Source organism: Hirundo rustica, chromosome 1 (genome assembly GCF_015227805.2).
Source record: "Hirundo rustica isolate bHirRus1 chromosome 1, bHirRus1.pri.v3, whole genome shotgun sequence".
Classification (NCBI taxonomy): domain Eukaryota; kingdom Metazoa; phylum Chordata; class Aves; order Passeriformes; family Hirundinidae; genus Hirundo; species Hirundo rustica.
In genome coordinates, this window is record NC_053450.1 from 112,324,611 (window position 1) to 112,346,354 (window position 21,744).

Sequence of the window (21,744 nt, forward strand, 5' to 3'; positions counted from 1 at the left end):
AAAAAAAAATCCTTAATGCTACTTTTTTGGATGCTGTTTATTTTTAAATTATTTTAACCATTACACATACACATAAAACCATCTTTTATTTATTTTCTGATTATTTCAAATTCTTCTTGTATATACAAGTTGAAAGTCTAAAAGTAACACAGGAACCATTGTGTGTACTCTCTAACAGGGCATACAAAAGTGTATTAACTCCCTCATAAAAGTGTACGTGAAGTTGCCTCTCATAAAGCTGTCAATCCTGTGATAGCAGCTATGTCAGCCAAATAGTTCAGAGTCAGGATGAACTGAGCTGTTCTAGAAATGGGTCAGCCATTTGCCACAGGATTTCCAGAGCCAGACGTGTGCCTGACTTTTATTGTTCCCAACAGAAAGGTGCAAGTCACACAGAAATGTAAGTAACATGTAAATTGACACTGGATCAAGCTAACGCAGACTTAGTGACACAGATTCAAGTATCTACCTTTTTAATGGTCTCATTATTCTATTTCCTATCTTTCTTTGCAGTTCATTTCTAAAACCTGGTTTCTCCAAAACAAAACTCAATCCAAAAAAGCCACTTTGATTTTACAGTATAATGCCCCACACTCAAAACCCACCCCAAATTTCCCTCACTGCTTTCAGAGATGATTTTTGTGTGTATAATATAATTACAAGCCACCTGTGGAGGAAACTGATTTTGAAGTTTGTAACTCTTGCTCAGAAATGAAACATTTTTTCACTAACTATAACGAGCTAATCATTCAGCTGCCCTAAGAAACAGAAGCACCACCATGATATTGCTGTCTCTACACTTTAGTGGGATACTACCACTGCCATTAACAGCTGGCTCTGTGTTGGTTACATCACATTGTGAAAAAGTTTCTTGAAGAGCCCAACTTGGAAATATTTGTATTATAGTGCCAAGGCTGAGATAATTACCAAGTTCAGGGTAAGATGCCCACAGTAGTTAAAATATTTGAAACTGATCCTTCCAGTTCTGCAGGGTACTGGTGCTCCAGGATGCAAATATTTACAGGTCAGTTTAACACATGGCCATTTAAAGGGTTATATAACTGTACTGCTGTCATTTACAAGACAAATACAACAGGTGAGCTATTCCAATGAGGATATTTGCAAAACTAAAATTTTGTAGCATCTCATTTTAGACTTTCTATACAAACTCAGACTTACATTCCTTAATATAGCCAATGTGATGGGGAATAATCAAAATTATAGCTAAACTTTCAGTAACCAACAAAAATATATTTGGACTTTTGAAAAGGTAGACAAAATCTCCGGTTCTTTCCAATGTTGCTCATAATTTTGTCATGAAAAGCATCTACCAGACAAAATAGTGGCATGCTGATATGCAGTCTGCTAATGTAATACTAACAAAGGACTTCACCTTCTTACAGTATACTCAAAACATCACAAACAAAACATAGGCAGCTGTTTAAGGACAAGCAGTAGTAAGACATTGAAAAAGAAAAATTCCATCTCAGGGACATTTAAGGCAGATGAAAAGGCTTAGATGTTCTCATTACTCATAAAAAGTAGCCACAGCATGATCCATGCCAAGACTTCAGACCAGTGAATGACAACCAAGTACAAGTGCCTGGAAAATCAGGAGCAGCAACATGAGAGAGGCATTATCATCTGCCTTTCACCTACTCAGTCCACTCAACCAGATTTCATCTTTCCCTTGGCCTGTTCTATTGTGCTGTTCTCATCACATGATAGGGTATATAATGTGCTGTGCCTGCTTTTTTGGTTTATCCAGGTCCTTTTATTTGCCACTGAATATCTGGATGCTAGCAATGTTGAGAAACTAAAATTTACAGTAGCATAGTTCTACCTGCTAATAAAGACATGATGAGAAAACAGAATATAAACAATGTATGTCTGTGTCCTTCTCGCCCCTGTAACAGTTCTGATTCATCAGAAAAGTAAAGGTAAGCTTCAATGGAGGTAAAAAAAAAAGAAAAGAAAAAAGAAAAGAAAAGGAAAAGAAAAAAAAAAAAAAAGTAAGGTTTCTGGTCTTCACTAAATCCAGTGTCCATCCAAATTCATGAAAGTTGTACTTAATATTTGTTTTTCTACATATTTCTCATTTTGGCCATGAGTTCTTCTAGGCTTTCTTCAGACTCTGTTACTGTCTCCCCAGTTATTAAATTCTCCTCCTGTTAGGAACAGGAAGAAAAAGTTGTCAACAAAAAAATAAACAAAAACCCCCACAGGTCAGCTTTATTGCTGTTACACCACACAATTTTCCCAGGACCAGGCACTCAGTTGTGAGGTTAGGCCTAAGAGAATATAAGCTTCAACTGTAAACTATTTTGACTAGGAGTTCAAATGTTCTTACTGCAGTACATTCAGATTCTATGTTCCCCAGGTATACTCATTGCTCTTTGACTCCATACAGCTTTTACAAGGTATGTATGATAAAAATTAATTAGTCACCAAAATATCAACTGTGAAATTCACATTTGCTCTCCTTCCCCCAGCACCCAAATGCATTCATTCCTATTACCTCAGCAGTACATTCACACTAGCATCCACACTTAAAGAAGTATCTTTCCTAGGAACACAAAACTGGACTAATCAAATGAACTGAGTCAAGTTTCACTGGAATTGCTCAAGCTGGAATTCCGTTTTAGGTTTAAAGGGTAACCAAACTGGCTGGTATTATAAATTTAACCTACAATGTGTATTTCAAAAATTGATAAAGAATAAATATGTTACCTTGTCCGGGATAGTATATGCTACACTAATTCCCTCAGGAAGCTCAGGTACCGGGCCAGATGCAGCCTTCAGCTCTTCTTCTGAAATTTCTGATACTAATTCAATGCCTTTGCATTAAAAAGAAACAAGAACTCCATTAAAAGTTAGATGAAAAAGTTCTTTAATCACCAAGTTATCACAGTAAGGGGAAACAGTGCAGCTACTTTCCCCAAACAGAGTAAAATTAAAGCAGAAACACCTTTGATTTCAACAACTTGATTCCATTATTGGTACAAAATACTTTCTCTTTACAATATATGAAATAATTCTATATGGGCAGCTTATGAACCAGAATGGCATCTCTTCCTTGTCCTTAGCATTTAAACTTTATCAAAAGGACAGTTCTCCCAGTTTTAAGATAAGATCTTTTTCTATAGCATGTAATAAACAGAACATGTATCTCCATTCTTAAAATGGTTATATAAAACAAATCTACCATTCCTTAAGATAATTCCCTCTAATTTGAAACCCTCAGAGGAATGTGAAAATCCACGGGATGCCTCAGCACAGTGGTTATGGAAATGACAGCTGCCCTTTAGTATATTTAAAAGGAACATGCAGTTAAATACATCTTCTCATAGCTCTCTCACCTTCAGACCATCTTCTGAAAAAGCTTTATACAAGCAGCAGTTACATTTTGAGCCTAAAAACTGCATATTGCACTAAAAACTTATCATCAAGTTGTGGTAAAAATATTTTCAAAACCTGTGAAAAGCCAACAGTAATTACACAGCATAAGTTACAAAAAATAGGAACTAGAAGAATTCTATTTACCCTAAACTGTGTTCACCCAAATTGAATCTCAGTATTGGAAACATAATTTAGTCTCCATTTGATGACTTACCCCAGTCATTGTCTTCATGTACTATTTCTTCCTCCTTTTCAATTACTTCTTCTTTTGGTCTTGCAGCTTCTTTTTTCTGGAGGGAAAACACAGAAAAAATAAACCCCTCAATTATCAAAATTTAACAGTCCAATTCCCAAGAACAGCAAAGAAATTCAAGCCTAATATTCAGATTTTTTCCAATATGTAACATAAAAAAGTTCCAAATGGCGACTGCTTAGGAGCAAAAAGGCTTCAAGGTCAAAAAAACCCCCAAACCCATTAACACTCAGAAACATACAACTGCCAGAAAAGTTAGCATTCAGTTAAGTAATATTGACTTCTACATAATTGCTCAATATTTCTTCCTCCCCTTTACTTTAAGGTAACTGTAAGTACTGTATATTTAGAAACGTGCAACCATCTGAAGACGACTGCTGCAAACTGGAGTAGCAACCAACAATTTCTTTTACTACAGATTTGCAGCTTGCTTTGTTCTCTAAGAAAAGGGAAATAAAAAAAATCGACCCACAATCCCAAACCGTTTTTACCTTATAATTTTCTTGCTGTTTTCTGCAATTGTGGTCACTGCACTGGGGGTTTGGCTTCATGGACATAGTTGGGAAGAAATCCTGCATTGCATTGTAACCAAGATAATAACTCACAGTACCAAAATTTAACAGGTATCTAGAAACAGAGAAAAAAGGAGCTTGTAACACAGGTGCAAACCTAAAACTTCAGTTGCTCAGAGAATGATTTTCCTCAAAGAACTTTTAGCATACACTTTTAGACTCAAGGAGTTGTAGAGCTACTGCAATTGCCTTAAATGCAGTTATGCTGTAGTCAGCTGCCAACAGAATAACTTGATCAATTTGGAATGCCATCTTCTCATGGTGTGTGAGAATAACTCAGCTACAGGCAAGAGAAGTAATTTATTCTTTTCTATGTACAAAATTTCAAAGTCAGCATTTTTTATGTGTAATTTAATGATGTTTAAATGCAGAACTAAGGAAAAAAAAAAGTGCATGTGTGTATGCAATAAAAAATCCTTTGGAAAACACTGAAACTTTCTTACCCCAAAAAAGTTCTAGTTAAAATTCAAGTAATGTGAGTTTCAGGTCCATTCAATGTTGCCAACAGCATTAGGAAACATGCCACAAAACATATAGAAAGAACCAGACCTGTCATTATGAAATGTTCCTTGGAGTTTTTTCTCATATTTTTCTGTTCATATCAAATAGCAGCAACTCAGTCACTTACTTGAGAACATTTTGTACAAGCATTCCTGCCACAACACCCATAGTTGTAGGAAGACTGGCTGCACAAACTCCTTCTCGTTTCAATGTCTTCTCATCAATATTTGCAGCTACTACCAGTGGAGGAGCACACTGAGGGACAGCAGAGAAATTAAGCTGTAAAACAGCTTTCAAGAAACCCCACAGATCACACTGAATTTTAAGGTACTGTATCAGCTGTGCCAGGATCACACTCACTAGGCCAGCTAATCTTCACATTCCCAGTCCCAATCTAACAGGCGAGTGAGCAATTCAGCAGAGCACCACGTACCGCAAAACAAGCGGATTCACCGGGTATGATCAGCTGGATGTGTCCTGACACTGCATTTTCACTCACTCCAGACTCCATCCAGATTTGTCCAAGTTCATTGCAGGCCTTATAAACACACAGAGATGCAGGTCAGCGCTGCAGACGTTTAATGAAAAGGAACCCAAAAAATGTGATAAATTGGGAGTGATGAAACACATCATCTCCCTGCTTTCAGGCAAAAAGGCTGTGGTCAGAAAAAGGGACATGAAGAGATAGGACAGAAATTGTTTCCTCAAAGGATGAATCAAACAGCAAATTAAAGCTGCCCTCATGAAGCCAGCTCTTTGTGCTTTCCTGAGGACCTGAGATGTTTTAACAAATACAGACATTAGTGACTCAGCTACAGCACACTACAGAATATAATTCCAGGAATGACTTTTAGAGGCTTGGGTACAGTGTATCTGTGTGCCTTCCCTGCCTGCATATTGTGGATCTAGTCAGCAGAAGGATAACAGAAAACACACATTTGGCATATATCCTACCTTGGCTGCTACTTTAAAGAAAAACAGTTTGATTAAATAAACAGCATTCTTAGTATACAAAAAGTCATGTGAAGTATACAATTAGCTATAGAAAATCTTTAAAAATTTGTAAGATTTAACACCCCAGCCTTTGAAAATACCATTATATAAACAGAGTAATTTGAAAAGAGAGTTTATGGTACTTTGATCTTTTACTAACCATTAGCTGATAGTAACTTTAAAGTCTTTAGTGATATTTATACACATAAAATGGGTTTATAAAAACTGGGTAAAAGCTCAGATTCCTCAAGCCAAGGGGGACATTTCTCAGGAGATTGTTTTTAAGTTCTTCTCTTTTCTATAGTTTCACAATTCCTAACTTTATTTATAGGAGAAAAGAGACTTCCACAAGCTTGTGCCTTTGATGGCCTTACCGTGTTAATTGCCATGCGAGCCTCAAAGTTGTCCACACAGCTTAGAACCAGATCCACAGGCTTCCCTTCCTCCAGTGCACCGTTACTGAAACAAGCATCGGAGGTGTACATGAAACTGCTGGCAGAACAAAACACCAACAAGGCAGCCAACACGCTGCTTTTGAAGTACAGAAGCCCAAGAAAAGTGAATTTCTAACAAGACTTGTGCAAATGCAGTACAGGATACAACAGCATCTTAGATCTGCAGTAGATACAACACCATGCTGAAGCTGGGGTTTAAATAGATGGGCACTTTAGACTGTTTCATACAGTATGCACTCACAGTACAAGGTATTGGAGAATTGTATCCTTGTACAACAGAACTGCAAATTGTGTAAGTTATTTCAGATCTCTGTGAGATCCACCAATAACTACTTTCTCCTTCATTCTATAAATCATACCTGAAAGTGCACTCAAGATATGATCTGACCTGTTTTCCATAATGGAAAACCTGGAGTCTTGGAAAACTAAAGATGCACTCATATAAAAAATAACTACATATCAGCAGAAATAAATGCCAGCTTTAGAGAACACATCTAGGCAGGAATGTCTTCATATACATGCATTTCCCAGAGGTTTTCAATTGGAAGTTATTAAATTGAAAAAGAGCCCCAACAAGAAAAATGTGAGGCTGTGTAGAAGCACACATCAGCAGAAGTTAGCAATATGGTAAAGCTGGGGGATTTTACCTTATTCTATCCATGAAGTGCTCAAAGTTGTCCAGTGTTGTGATGTTGTAGTTATGTACTTCAAACTGAACATCAGGATTAATATCCCTTATGGAGGAAATAATAGGAGTCAGTAATATAGAATAAAATGGTAATTTACATTCTACTCCCTAACTTCATGAGTGTTGCTACAGTCTTAAGTTTCCAATCTGAACTCTAGAATTCACCCATATTTGTCAAAAATTCAGATTAGATAAGAAAAAACCCCACAACATATGGAAGTGGCATCGTTTATACCAAACTTCTGAGCAAAACTGGCTATACTTAAGAAGTAGACTGGCATTAAGGTTTTGGCCAGTACAAAAATGTCTTTGAAGTATCAATCATCCCCACAAATATTTTATACTCAAATTCCCAAATTAGATCATGCTACTTTACAAATGATTAAGAGTGAAACATTAGTTTTCTGGAGCAGCATCCTGGCTAAATACATTTTGATACCCACTTCTCCAAGTTATACCTCAAAGTATGTTCTGCTGCTTGCACTTTACTTAATCCAGCTTGATGAGGTTGGAAGAAGAGTCTGTTCATGTTTGCCAGTTCCACTTTGTCATAATCAAACAGAAGCAGCTAGAATAAAGATTGTTTTAACACTTGTGAATCTCCAGAGACTCTGCAAACAGAGCACTGTGGCAAGGCATTTTGAACAACAAAATTAATTCTAAAACCAAAGTCATAGAAAACTCCCCCAACCAAACTCCCTCCCTCAGAGACCCATTCAGTTCACATACAAGAGGAATTGACATCTTAAGGATGTGAAAAACTGAACCAATCTGTTACATCATTAAAATTGCTCAATAAAAAGTTAACTCGTTATCTGATCTAACCTAAGAATACTCAACAGGTTAACCTATAGGAAGAGTATCACATCTATTATCACATTCCTACTCGCTGCCACATGACAAACTAATGTTTGTGATAAAGATATCTCTTTGTCATCTACTACATTTCAATTGCATGATACAAACTTGGTTCTTATAAGACTTTATCTTTTATGTGAAATGCCCCCTCCTTTTTCTTTGCTTTGTTTTCCTTTTGCAGTAACCCAACATGAAGATTAGAGACATGGGTTCATATAAGATTATGGAAATGACAAACATCCAAACAAGAATCATCCACATGATACAGGACTAAGCCCTAAATAAATCAATTTTGCCAGCGTAATAAAAATACAGACTCTTCATGTGTGATGTTTACGCAAGTGCTGTTCTTGAGTGCTTTCTTCACAACATTTTTTACTTGGGTAAAATCAACAGAGTGAAATCAAATCAAATTCTTTATGAAGAGGACTGGTCCATCTACTATAAAAATACAGAAGAACAAAAAAACTCTCATTACCTTACCAATGCCACACCTTGTCAGCATTTCAGCAGTCACACTGCCAACACCCCCTACACCTACTACTGCAACTGTGAAAGTACGGATTTTCTGTAGAAATAAATAATACACAGATCAGTATCTCAACAGTGGTCCTCCCAGGGAAAAAATGCAATGTTTCATTACAGACAGGATCCTACCTCATAGTCTTTGACAATTCCCATTCTTTTTAATGCCATCAAGCGACTACAAAGGAAAAAATTAATTCAGCGTTACACAGAAACTGTTCTTAATGTTTCTAACAACAATTTTGCTTTTCTGGTACTTAAAATCACTTTTGCTTTAGAAATAACCTCACCAGGCAATAAACTCAAGCCTGCTGTTTCCGCTGCAGTTGTGACTGCCAGCTAGGCCCAGTCTGAGTGACAGAATGGATGCTTTCCTATTTGCACCAGAGTCCTAACCCTGCAGGAACTCATGCACCTATTCCTCTTGTATGCATGATATCGATGAAATCAGGAGGACACAGCTATTTTTGTAAATAGATCCCTGATTTACAGATTCATTTTTTTGTTTTTGGTAATGAACCATATGGCAGCAAACTAGTGAAGACTTGTACTGTTTTCTGATCGATTTGATTAGATTAACATTAACATTAAAAAATAAAATAAATAGAGACTATCAGGTTTTGAGGATAACTGAAAGGATTTTAAAGTAACATTTTATCCCTCTACTGCATTTTTCATGAAAGTACAAGTATCAACTTGTATTAAGGAAAAAAAAAACCCCAAAACCAAACCAAAACAAAAAAATCTTCAGATTTCTAGAAGGGAAGGGGTCTCTAAAACTCAAGAATTCTATAAATCGACTTCTAAAATAGACAATTTGGAGGAATGAGAGTAAGACCCCATGTAATACCAACACCTGTCCCATTTACTAGCAGCCTAGCCGAAAAACTCACAAGGTTGCCCCTCTCTCTCTCTCCCCCCGCCAGCGTTGTAAAGCAAGATAATACAAAGTAACCCCGACATCCATCCCTGCCAACCCAGCCAGGTGGGAAATCCGAGAGCATCTCTCCCCTGCTCCGCACAGCGCACCTGCTCCTGCACTGCCCGACAGCCTCCCGAGCACAGCCAGCCCCAGCTCCGAGATTCCCACCCGCCCGAGCCTCCTCCGGCTCCACGTGCCTCTCCCGCTTCACCCACACCCACCGTTCCGACCCTCGGCTCTCCCTCCTCCCCATCCTCCGCACCCTGGCGGAGCCCCGCAGGCGCTCGGCGCACCTGTATGGGTTGGAGTCGGTCACCTCGGGGCTCATGGTGTCGATGCGGGCCCGCGCCGCTCCCCGCCCGCGCTTCTCCCGGGCCAGCTCCTCCTCCAGCTCCCGCACGCGCCGCTCCAGCCGCTCCAGCCGCCCGGGATCCGCCATGGCAGCGACACGTCTGCGCCGGGCCGCCCCGGCTTCCGGGAAGCGCCGGGGCGGGGCCGCCCCTGCCCGGGGCCGACCCTTCCTTCCCTGGGCCGACCCTTCCTTCCCTGGGCCGCCCCTTCCCTGGGCCAACCCTTCCTTCCCGGGGCCGCCTCCTCGCGCCCGGCGTGGGGGACTGAGGGGCGGTGGCTGCCGGGGCGGTACCCGCCTCCCGGGAAACGTCGCGTTCCAGAAGAAGCTTCCGGGACCGATAATCCCGGGGACTGCGAAGCGCTTTCCTTGGCGGAGCCAGGCGCCTCCGGGTGACCCTCCGGGCGGGCTCCGGCGCGGCCTCCGAGGATGGCGGTGGAGCCGGGCACTAGCGAGGTGCGGCGGCAGCACCGCTTCGACCAGGACAGCCTGGAGCGGTACCTGAGCAGCCGCTTGCCCGGCTTCCCTCGGCAGCCCGCGGGCGCGCTGGCTGTCAGGCAGTACAGGTAACACTGGTGACACTGGTGACAGGTGACTGACACAGGCCCGGAGCGCCCGGGATGGGAGAGCGGAGGAGCCGCTCGCTGCCGCCTGACAGGGAAAGTTGTCCGAGGTAGAGCCCTTTGCCGTCGGGATGGCGGGCAGCAGCCATCGATGGGTTTTTAGGATGCGTTCTGACTTAGTCCAATTAAAGGAACATCCCAAGTCGTCCTTGAGCTGCCGGAGGAGGCGAAGTTTGCGGTGGCGGCCAAAGTGACCCTCGTCACGCTAGGTCTGTGGCTAGCTCTCGGCGGGCTGTGTTGTGTGGGCTTCCCGCTGTTTTACGACTGTTTTACTGCTTACACATAAATCGCAATTCATCTGCTCCATCTTTAATTGCGCAACAAATAGTAATGTTCAGAAGCACATACATGGCTTAAGAAATCAATGGTAAAAGCGTTAGGCTGACACCAGGTAAGCAAATCCCCGAGAACGGCGTAAGGATGTGCCGAGATTCCCAATACTGCCCGGAGAGCATTGTGCAGTGGGCCGGGGAGGTGCTACAGCCAGGCTCCAAAGCCTCTGTTCCACAGAGCACTGAGTTCGTTTGCACTCAGCAAATCAGTGGTGTGGCTGCACGACTTCACGTCAGGAACTAACTACTAGAAGTAGAGTTATTCTAAAAATAAGGATTAATGCCTTTGTAGGCATGGCCTTGACTAACTTATCTGCAGCTACCACTAAGAAACAGTGAACGATTTTTCACTGTCTTCTGATGTAAATATAAAACATTAATTCATTCAATCTGCCCTAATCTTCCCATGTACCTCAGCTGAGGAGATTTCAGGAGGGCCTTCGGAGAGTAGCTAATAGTAAAGACTGCTAAAATTTTAGTATTTATGCTTTTACTTCTTTGTCTTGTAATTACAGTTCAAGGCTTCAGCTGACCTAAATTTGTTTTGTTCCAAGCAGAGTATTTGTCTGTTAAACTTTTTAAACTATTACAAACTGTGCCCTGACTGCTTTGGGCAGAATGGAAATGTAATGGGAGGAATGAGGGCAAAAGTTAATTTGATTTGTGTTTTCCAATAGTAATCTACTCATTTATTGGACTGGGTCAGAATACATGTTAAAAATTAACCAGAGTAAGGAGTGAAAAACATGCGGATTAGTACAGAGCCTCGAAGAAAATAAGAATCAATGAGTTTGATTGGAATATGGTAGACAAGGTGTTATGAAGGGTTTAACTGGGTTGTCCTTCTCTTTTTGCATGCATGTGATTGAAATGTCTGATTTCCTTTATGACTCCGTCATGCATTCTCTAAAATTTTACCGTTCCTGTAGGCTATCCCTAAAGCATAATCTTTGGATTTGGCAATCAGGCTGGCAAACAGTGGGGCTTGGTACTAGAATCATCAGTAATTTAATCATAGACTAGAGTCATAGGATTGTTTGGGCTGAAGCAAACCTTAAACATCATCTAGTTCCAATCCCTTTGCCGTGGGTAGGGACACCTTTCTCTAGACCAGGTTATTCAGAGCCCCATCCGGCCTGGGCTTGAACACTTTCAGAGATGGGACATCCACAACTTCTCTGGGCAGCCTGTTCCAGTCAAGAGTTGAAAAAAACGCCCAGCACAAAACAGCTGTGTAGAAGATGCTTTCTTCCATCCTGCCGTTTTGATCAGAACAAGTCAGAATGCTCTTTGCAAGTATCGTTTCTGTTAGAAGTTTACAAATTCGTAAGTACTTGCATTTTTGGGTAATTATAATCTTTCTCTTTGCAGCTCAGGCCAGTCAAACCCAACCTTTTACCTTCAGAAGGGTGGACAGGCTTTTGTGCTCAGGAAGAAGCCCCATGGTCCCCTTTTACCTGGAGCACACAAGGTAAGTAACATCCTTCACTGAGCTTCAAATACTTTGTTTTTCAGGTGACCAGGGTCTATACATGATGGTCCAGCACATTGATGAGTGTCCAGAAATACAGTGGATTGCCTCATTATCGCCCATGTTCTGTGCTCTACATATAATTAAACATTCAAGAGGATTCATGAATGTGCTCATTCATGTTTGGGAGGTTTTAATTGAACCTAAATTTCTGTGTCTTCTTCAGGTCGACAGAGAATATCGTGTGCAGAAAGCCTTATTTTCAGCTGGGTTTCCAGTGCCTGAGCCCCTTTTGTATTGCAGTGATGTTTCTATCATTGGAACAGAGTTTTATGTAATGCAGCATGTGCAGGTTAGTCCTCCAGTGTGAGAGATTCTTTCCTTCTCCCCACTACAACCTGCTTTTAAATTGTCTAAAACCTTTCTGTTAGAGCCTTACCCAGCACAGTTTTGTGATATGAGCATAATAATCTGATGTTTTAAAGAAATGCTAGCTATCAGTGATGCTCACAGATTTCAGCTTCTCCAGGGTTCATTTCACACTTCGTTGTAATTTTTAGCTCAGTATTTAACCTCTTGTTCTTGTCTGAGGTCTTGGTAGGATATCTTGAAATGAGGCAATATTGCTTCTGTGAAAAGCATACACAAGTCAGAGGGAAAAAAAATCAGTCTGTAAACTGAATCTTTGGACATCCTGGGACCTGTTTAGTCGTGAAGATAGGAATTGACATACAATCACATTTTCTTGCAAACAAAGCAGGATTCCAGCTCAAACACTAGTTTCAGAAAGAGCACAGCATATCCTGTCTATGGTCCAGCACTCTGGGGGTGCTGCAGCTGAATTGATACGCTTTTTGTTAGATTTTGGTGATTTTGAGTGTAAGTCTGCTGTAGTGTGTCCTGTTTGTTTGTTTGTTTGTTTCTGTTGTTTTTGTTTGTTTGTTTTTTAATCCTGTGGGAGGAGGAATTGAGTTCAGGCCTTTCCCTTTCTATTGCATCCCAGTCTATCATCAGGTTCACTGGGATAAGTTTGTGGGCCAGTTTCTGAAGATTAGGCTAACTTTCCTACAAAAACCATAAGAGAATGTAAGAGCTGTGAAAATTTTGAAACAGATTTCTTGCATCAAAGATTTTACTGGGTTTGATTCAAAAAAAGTTTTTCCTTAAAAAGAAACCTTTCTGCGTTTCTAATGTAGCATGTAAATGCGTGTAAGTGTACAGTCTGTCCATTCTACAATGGTTAGCGCTGCTCTCTTTTTAACAATTGTGAAAATAGAACAACAAGTCCATCTTCTAAATGTATTCACGTATTCAACTGCTTTTAAGGAGAAAAATGAGTGAATTTCTTTGGATTGTTTAAGTCTCTGTACCCACAACCCACCCATTCCTCTGCCTGTCCCTCCTTTTCCCTGGGGTCTTCATTGGTATTTTTTCTGCAATTTAGCTTTTAGAGCTTTTAGAACAGTAACATTGTTTTTTCTGGTACTTTCAAGCTTGAGGATACCTGCAGTGTATCTAATTCTATTGAGTGTTCTAATTCAGAATTTCATCTACAGAATCACCATATACTAGTGACCTGGGTTTACTGTGCCTACCTTCATTGGCCCTGGGTGAGGAATAAAATAATAGAGGAAGGAATTTTTGGTTGCATAGGGAGTGTTGGTTCAATACATTTGTTTTTGGTTGTGGAATGTATAGTTTTACTTCTTTTCATCTGATGTGTACGTCCTACCAAATAGCCGATCTATGGTATTTCTAGGGTCGCATTTTCCGAGACGTGTCTCTGCCTGAGGTGGGCCCAGCAGAGCGTTCTGCTCTGTACCTTGCAATGATGGAAACTCTGGCCTCGTTGCACTCCTTTGATTTACAGTCGTTGGGTCTCCAAGGATATGGTAGAGGACCAGGATACTGCAAAAGACAGGTACATCTCTTAGCATTCTCTTGTTTCGTCTGGTCTTTGAATGTTTATTTGATTTGCAAGCTAAATTATTAATCATTAATGGTCATATTTTAGCTATTAAACCTTCACTTAGTTCAATTAATTGTGCACTGTCTGAAGCCACTACTACATTCAGATCGATTCTGTAATGGTATACTTAGGGAATGATACGCATTTGCTTTTGGAATAACACAAGATTTGGGCTGTGTAAATAGGATTGAAATAGATCTAGTCTTCATTTGGTCTTTTGATATCTCAGTTCACATTTGTAAATGCAGAGGTAGTGGGCTTTAGTGAATTTTCAAGCGACATGGTGATAGCCAAAGCCCAGAAGCACATGCTTCAAAATTTTTTACTCTTGAAAAACTTGTGAATCACATGAAAAATCTGTTGGAGTGTTTTTAATTTTTAGGTATCGACTTGGAAAAAACAGTATGATGCAGCTGCTCATACAGATATTCCTGCCATGAACAAGCTGGCTGAGTGGTTAGCAAATAACTTGCCACCTGATGATAATGAAGAAAGACTGATTCATGGGGACTTGAGAATAGATAACATCATCTTCCACCCAACAGAGGTATTTGAAATGTACTTGTACGTTTAGTAGGTTTTGGCACTCCATTTGTTTGTAGTCCTCTCATGTATCACTTGCACTATGTGGGTTATTTTAGTGGATGAAACATCTTTGAAAGAAACAGTAGAAAACTGATCTCTTCTCTATACTCTGTGTAAGGTGTTTAGGTACCTAATACAGTCCTGACTTTCATTGCAGGAGCTAGATAGAATGGATGGAATCACAGAATCACAGAATTGTTTAATTGGAAGAGACTTTAAAGGTCATCTATTTCCAGCTCCTTGGTCATGGGCAGGGACACCTTTTACTAGACCAGGTTGCTTAGGATCCCGTCCAACCTGGCCTTAAGAGATATTCTATTCATTAGTTCTAGTCCCTGCTTCAAAGTACAGGAACAAAGCATTTTATATGCATAGATCCTATTGGATTCAGTGCAGCTGAAGGCTCACTTCATTAAACCTCATAAACATCTGATCCAAAGCCTACTGACATCTGTTTTATGGCTTCAGTAAACAACAAAGGCATTTGGAGCAGGAGCTGAATGTATGATACATGACACTAAGGGAAACAATGGCAAATCTGCCAAAGCTGTTTAGTTATGGAGCACATGTAGATCACAGAGACCCTGAAAGTTTCCCATTCATCTTTAGGGAAAAGAAATTTTTGGTTTTTTTCTAGTTTATGGAAATAAACATGTGCTACCTATCCATCAACACAGCTGCATTTTCATTACTTTTTTCTGTGCTACCTGCTGTGTTGTGACCAGAAGACATGCCTGGAACTTGCGACCGTGACTGCAATGCCTGCTTCATGACAAAGCAACAGATCCCAGAGATTCCTTGAGATTTTGTGCATAGATTAGTTGATAGACATGATTTGTAGGCTTAAATGAGCTGATTGATTCTCTGAGCAGGGAATTTGACAGCCTTGGGCACTCTCCCAGCTGTTCCTGATGCAACTGAAGGAATTGACCAAGTTGTACATAGGTAATTTTAAGTCATCTTCAGAAATCATTCCTGAATATCCAGGACTGACCATGTAGGAAAGACTTTTCCACATATTTCAAGTACCCATGGATCATGAGTAGGCTGGAGGGGTCACTCAGGACCCATTGACAGGACAGCTGGATTATAAGAATTTATCAGAATGACACTGTGGGGAGTCTCAGACCACCCTGCTGAGGACACCATTGCAAGGATGCTTGCAGCAGAGGCTCACTCAGGGCAGCGACTGACTTCCTGTTTAGGAAATTCAGTTCCCCGTGTAAATGTTAATCTACAGACAATGTTGTGACAGTTTTCTGGTGCATGGTCTGTCTGTGAACTTCTGTGCTAAAGGACTGTGCAACAGGACTGGGAAAGAAACACAACAGCTCTCAGTACCACTGTTGTTTAGGATATTTTGGTTCAATCATGTTTTACACTTGGAGAGTTTGGAAGTTTCTGACAGGAAGAACACCACTCAAAAATGTAGATTTAAATCAGATTTTCTTTGGAAAAATGCCTAGCAATCTGTCCTTATGTGAATGTTAATTTTCTGCAGATCTTTAGATAGTGCCAAAAGGAACTCTTCTTGCTGTAGACAGCTACAGTGTGTGTTTTTAATTTTAGACGTACAGTAACCAAATAAAACACTGGGATATTGAGTGTGTTGTGCATTTGTGGATGGAGAGAAAGTGTCTTCTAGCACTCACTTGAGGTTTTTATTTTTCTTTAAGGCTCGTGTTTTGGCCGTGCTGGACTGGGAGCTTTCAACTACTGGTCATCCTTTAGCAGATTTAGCATATGCCACTCAATTCTACTTTTGGCCTGCATCTATTAAGGCCTTAGGTCAAGGGTCTGTCTTGGGTTTCAAAGGCAACATAGGTATGAAACTGTAATCTTTTTCTTGAAACAAACCCTAGCCTTGGTTTCTATTTGAAATGTTATAGGAATTAAATGGTAAATTCACGAGCCTATCATTTTCTGTTTGTAAAGAACTTCTCCATAATTTTTTTTGTTGTAGCAAACATGCTGATAGTGAGTCTTTGGATAGTTCTGTTCTATCAAGTTCTGTTCTGTTCTATCTGTTCTTTCTAAAGAATAAAGGAATAAAAAAAAGAAATTTAAATGTAAATATATAAATTAAAATTTTAAAAAAAAAGCCTTTCTCCCCCCAGTTGAAATTATTTGTCTGACTGGAGTGGAGACAAAGGGCAGCAGGAAATGTTATGATTATCTGAAATTCTGGCAACTCCTTCTTCCTTTGGTCTCTCCGTATCACAGTTATGTCATGAGAAATGATAAATCTTGGTGTTTACTATGTAAAAGAAATACCTCATAAAAACAACTTAAAAACTGTTCAAATGTTTGACATATAAGGTGGAAAAAAATCATAGAAAATGTTGAGTATTCTAAAAAAATCTGTTCTATTTTTTTGCAGAAACTCCTTCCTTTGAAGAACTGGTTTCCATTTACTGCCGCTGCCGGCATATTTCCACTACTTTGTCCAACTTTAACTTTTTTCTTGCTTTGTCCTATTTTAAAATGGCAGCAATAGCCCAGGTAATACCTTCACATTTGCTGAAACGTCACAGATCTTTGTGTGTTTTAGGCTAGTTCCTTTAGTCATGGGTAATAATCGTGTGTCTATGCTATTGTCAGTCGCCTTGAGGGAAAAGCTGGGCTCGTTTGCCATATCACGTGCAGACATTTGTCTTTTTTTTTTTTTTTTTTTCTTTTCCACTATTACTTTTTGTGATTTGCCTTTCATTTGGTTTAGCTGGGGTATGGTTTTAACTCTTGTGCAGCAAGCTTCTCCATTATGTCAGCAATATACCAAGACCAATATTAGCACATCCCAGTAAGTTTTTTCCTTTAAAGACTATGTGCATTTAAGTGTTACTTTTCTATTTGAAGAAATCACCAGTATCTTAAAGAGAAAATTTTAAGTGCATAATTACACCATATATGGCTTTCTTTTGGTTTTAGGGTGTATATGCCAGGTATCGCATAGGAAATGCTTCTGCAGAGAATAGTCATGAATTTGCAAAGATTGTGAAGCCTTTAGCAGAAAGAGGATTAGAGCTCTCAAAAAGGTAAGAGTGGTCTAAGTGACTGGTCAAATGCAAGGGGAAAGCTTTTCCAACATCTTCAGTTATTTAAATGCCTGTCCAAGGCAGCTTATGTTATTATGAGGAAAAATCTGGTCTTGTTGCTGCATTGGATGTTCTTCCCTAGGTCATCCTTCAGCAACACACAACACAGCATTTCTGCAGAGCTCTTCCATCAAAGTAGGAAAGGCCAAGAAATTTTGCTGAAGGTTAAGCAGTTCATGAAGCAGCACATTTATCCAGCTGAGAAGGTAAAAGCTTTTCATTAACCTGTTTATAAAGGAACATTTTCTGACTAGACTTCATAAAAATGTAAAAATATGTCTAGAAGTCATGTGTTCCTGTTTGTTTTTTTGTTTTGGTTTGGTTTGGTTTTTTGGTTTTTTTTCCCAAAACAGACTTATTTTCATGCAGTAATGATTGTGGCATTACAAAATATTAGCAGAAATCATTATAGACTGCATTATTTTTTTTCGGGACTAAAATGTTGTATACATTGTTAATGAAAGTGTTTTGTTTTTTTTAAAAACTTCTGAAGTGTAAGAACTTCTCCTTTTAGAAAGAACTCCTTTTTAAAGGAAGTTGCCAAAATACTTGTTAGGCTAACAACAACGTAGAACTGTTAGTAGATACTCAACCAAAAGACACCTATTTAAAAATAGAAACTGCTGATTTTAACCATATGAAGCTGAATGTTTCTGTTTCTTGCTTTTTAGGCTGTGACAAAAAATGGGATTGCATAATGTATCAGAGTAGCCTCATTCCTGAATAAATCTAATACCAGTGAAGGTTTGAAATTAGATAATGAAATATACACAAAGTCCATAGTTAGTGGAAGGGAAAAATTAGATGAAGTAATTTACTTCTTATCCTAGGAAGGTTAGGAGTTTCCACTTATAAAGTTGCTTCAGCTTTTAGCCTCATGGAAGTGCAGATGGCTTTTCTTGCAGAATTTGTTGTTTGGCTTTCTGAATTATTTTTTTTTCCCCAAGTCAGGCAGAAATGCAGAAAACATCTTAATCTAAAAGGTTTATGTATAGATCTACCTATTACAAGGAGGGGTCGAGGGCAGTAACTCTTGATCTGCAAAGTTTCTTTAGATGTATGTCTGTGACTAAGTTTGGATTGTAATTTTGGATTGTCCAAGAAAGCCTTGCAATAATTAAAATATTTGCTTTAAAAAACAAACGAACCACAAATAGCCATGCAAGTTTTTCAGATGAGTCGTGTTGTGCTTGGAAGTTATTTCTCATCACAGAGATTGTGAACCAGGACTTGTAAATTCTACTTGGCCATTTGTCTTTATTGTGTCATTTTCAGAATTGGGCACTACTTTTATTCTTTTTTTAACTAGGTCTGGGCCAGGCTTGAAGTTCTGTGCCTCACTAAAACATGCTTGTGAAAACACTAAGATAACTGAATGTAAAGGTTCACTTAAAACTAATGACTGGTGCTTGGAATGACTGCTTACAGTATCTGTTAAGGAATTATTTTGACAGGAAGAGAAAAATGTATTTTTTGTGGGTTTTTTTGTTTTTGTTTTTGTTTTCTCTCTCACAGTTAACAAAAGATGAGCTGGGTTATCTGTCTGAGTTTTAAGTGTCAGGACATCAGGCTTTTATTTGTTGTTTTACTTTTGCGTTTGTGTCTCTTGTGTGTACTGTTGGTAGCAGGTACTTTTATCGCCAGAAAATACTGACCTCCTAGTGCTATGATGACATACTTTAAACCATCCCAAATAGTAGTTAAGGTTCTGATTGCGGTCATCTGATATTTAAAGTTCTGCAAAATTAATAGATTGCAGTTGAACTTTCAATTATATATTTCATTTTATAATGCAACCAACTATGTAGTGTAAACCTGTGTTGAATATGTTTTACTTGCTTCCTTGGGTCATAGATCTGGAAGAGATGGTGTTACGTATGTTCTTAATTTAAACAGCATCTTTTATATTGTTTCTCTAAGGAAATAGTAAAATATTATACTGAACCTAGAAATACTGAGGACAGATGGAAGAAACCACCACTGCTGGAGAGACTGAAGGTATGGAATAGCAAACATTTTTAGCAAATATTTTACTCTAGCAGTAAAAGAGCACAAACACAGAACCATAAGAGTAATTGGTATATCCTGCTGAAGAAATTACTCTAGATGGAAAGAAACAATGTGAGGAACAGTTAAAAGAAAGGAAGAGGGAAGTATTGAAAAAGTGAGAACACAAATAAGAGAGAAGAAAAACAAAATGAGGTCTGAGTGGGGCATATGTAAGCTTTCAGTCAAAGACTGAACCTGCAATTTCAGAATAGCTGTTGAAAAAAGCATCAGATATATTGGACAGCAGGGTAGGCAGGAGCAAAGAAAATGTGTTTCAAGCCAGAATTTAATTTTTTTTTTTTTTAACACTTATTGCTGATATTTTTTCTGTTGATTTTTTGATAGGAATTGGCCAAAGCAGAAGGTCTGTGGAATCTTTTCCTCCCAGATGTCAGTGGTCTCAGCCAGCTTGACTATGCTCTAATAGCTGAGGAGACAGGGAGATGCTTTTTTGCTCCTGAGGTTTTCAACTGTCACGCACCAGGTTAGCAACGCTGCCCCAAAACTACGGCTGGGAGCATGAAAAGCTTGGGGGTCTTACACCTTACAGGCTGTGTGTCTTGAGCAGTGAGCATGACTGCTGATTTCTTACAGACACAGGAAACATGGAGGTCCTCCACATGTACGGCACTGAAGAGCAAAAGAAAGAGTGGCTGGAGCCTCTCCTGGAAGGGAAGATTAGTTCTTGCTTCTGCATGACAGGTAAATTTTTCTCCAGAAGAAATTTCGAGCCAATTGGTTGAAACTTCACATGGCATATGCATGGAAAAGTAGGAAACTTCAAGCTGTGTGTTACAGTGGACATTTCTGTACTAATCCAGTATCAGTGGATGTGCTTGAGTATAAAATCATCTATGAGATGTCAGTGCGAACTGGAGCAGCCTCGCTGCTGTTGCCAGTTGTCATGGTTGCAATAATTAGTATTTCCTTTCTATATATTTTTAGTTTAATTTTTGTACTAGTGAAATACAATTTATAGTACCGAACAGGTTTACAATAGAGCTTGCCCTTGTCGTGTGCTGTGGAGTTCTCTAGACATTCACAATAGAGTCCCAGTATGATTATTTTGATTTAAGCTGTGTGATTTTGCAGCGTCATAGATTTTTTTTTTAAGATATAACCTAGAAATAACTTGCTTTATGTCCATAGCTCAGCACTGTATTTAGTTGTGCTCCTGAAAGCTTGTGGCATTCAGCCTCTCTGGAAAGTCTGGCTCTTGCTCTAGGGAGGTGTCTTTTGTAACAAGGGATGCCAAAATCTTGATCCTCCTGTGTCAGAGGGAATCAAGAGGACTCAGCCCTGCAAACGCTTACTTTGCAAATTCCATTTCACTGTGTTTCCCAAGAGGAAATTGTTTTAAGGTAGATGGCCTGTTAAAAGAGTTAATGGTGAAAGAAGAGAGGAAGAATCTTTTCCAAAAAAATCATTGATGACATTTTGCTGGCAACTTTTCATAGTCTTATTTCATATACAACCACAAAATTATTTTCAATCTCTGTTTTTGCTTGAGAAGAACCCAGGAGGAGAAAATAGGCTGAGGAGAAATATACCTGTTACCTGTAAATGCAATGGAAGGATAAAGGGTTTAAAAACACAAGGAAAGGAAGAGGGCTGATTGCAAAGGGTGGTCCAAGCCCAAGAACAAATACATGTAAACTGCCTATGAATAACAGATTGTTGGAAAACAAGAAGTCTTTCGACCACCAGCAGTGAGGTTCTTCAAAGAGTTTTTCTACTGGTAGCAAAAGAGTGTACTTTTATTAGAGTATATCTAGAGCCTTAAATTTGTGGAGGTTGTATTGCCTTTATATTTAGTCTGGGTTTTTTTTTTTTTTTCCTTTAACACAGAGCCTGATGTGGCTTCAAGTGATGCCACCAATATGCAATGCACCATTGAGCAAGATGGGAACAGCTACGTGATCAACGGCAAGAAGTGGTGGAGCAGTGGTGAGTGTGGAAACCTAAGGCTAGAATTTGTTCCAAGAACTAATAAAACAAAAGTATTTGTGCTCCATTTCTGAGATGAAAATTAGTCTTCTCTTGAGTAAAAGCAATAGAATGTAAAACAACAGAAGGAGCTGAATTGAGCTTTTGTTCTATGAACC

At 39.3% G+C, this 21,744-nt stretch overlaps 2 protein-coding genes across 2 annotated transcripts in view; one reads left to right on the forward strand and one right to left on the reverse strand.

Annotated features, from left to right (window-relative positions):
- Positions 1-69: 69 nt before the first annotated feature.
- Positions 70-9,605, reverse strand: UBA5 (ubiquitin like modifier activating enzyme 5). Its single transcript, XM_040058529.2, has 12 exons — positions 9,460-9,605; positions 8,377-8,422; positions 8,198-8,287; positions 7,320-7,429; positions 6,821-6,907; positions 6,093-6,177; positions 5,159-5,263; positions 4,853-4,980; positions 4,144-4,279; positions 3,614-3,689; positions 2,731-2,837; positions 70-2,168 (listed from the first exon to the last, which is right to left on the reverse strand). The coding sequence occupies exons 1-12, from the start codon at positions 9,603-9,605 to the stop codon at positions 2,085-2,087; spliced, it is 1,200 nt and encodes a 399-aa protein (XP_039914463.1). The 3' UTR covers positions 70-2,084.
- A 123-nt stretch (positions 9,606-9,728) lies between these two features.
- The window catches only part of ACAD11 (acyl-CoA dehydrogenase family member 11), a 29,584-nt gene continuing 17,568 nt past the window's right edge, over positions 9,729-21,744 (forward strand). Inside the window, exons 1-13 of the mRNA XM_040057853.2 lie at positions 9,729-10,081; positions 11,842-11,941; positions 12,168-12,293; positions 13,701-13,862; positions 14,293-14,457; positions 16,172-16,319; positions 16,876-16,997; positions 17,424-17,530; positions 17,673-17,796; positions 19,511-19,588; positions 19,985-20,123; positions 20,234-20,341; positions 21,488-21,586. Of these exons, the coding sequence (XP_039913787.1) occupies positions 9,945-10,081; positions 11,842-11,941; positions 12,168-12,293; positions 13,701-13,862; positions 14,293-14,457; positions 16,172-16,319; positions 16,876-16,997; positions 17,424-17,530; positions 17,673-17,796; positions 19,511-19,588; positions 19,985-20,123; positions 20,234-20,341; positions 21,488-21,586 (1,615 nt within the window). The 5' untranslated portion in view covers positions 9,729-9,944. The remainder of the gene's footprint in view (positions 10,082-11,841; positions 11,942-12,167; positions 12,294-13,700; positions 13,863-14,292; positions 14,458-16,171; positions 16,320-16,875; positions 16,998-17,423; positions 17,531-17,672; positions 17,797-19,510; positions 19,589-19,984; positions 20,124-20,233; positions 20,342-21,487; positions 21,587-21,744) is intronic.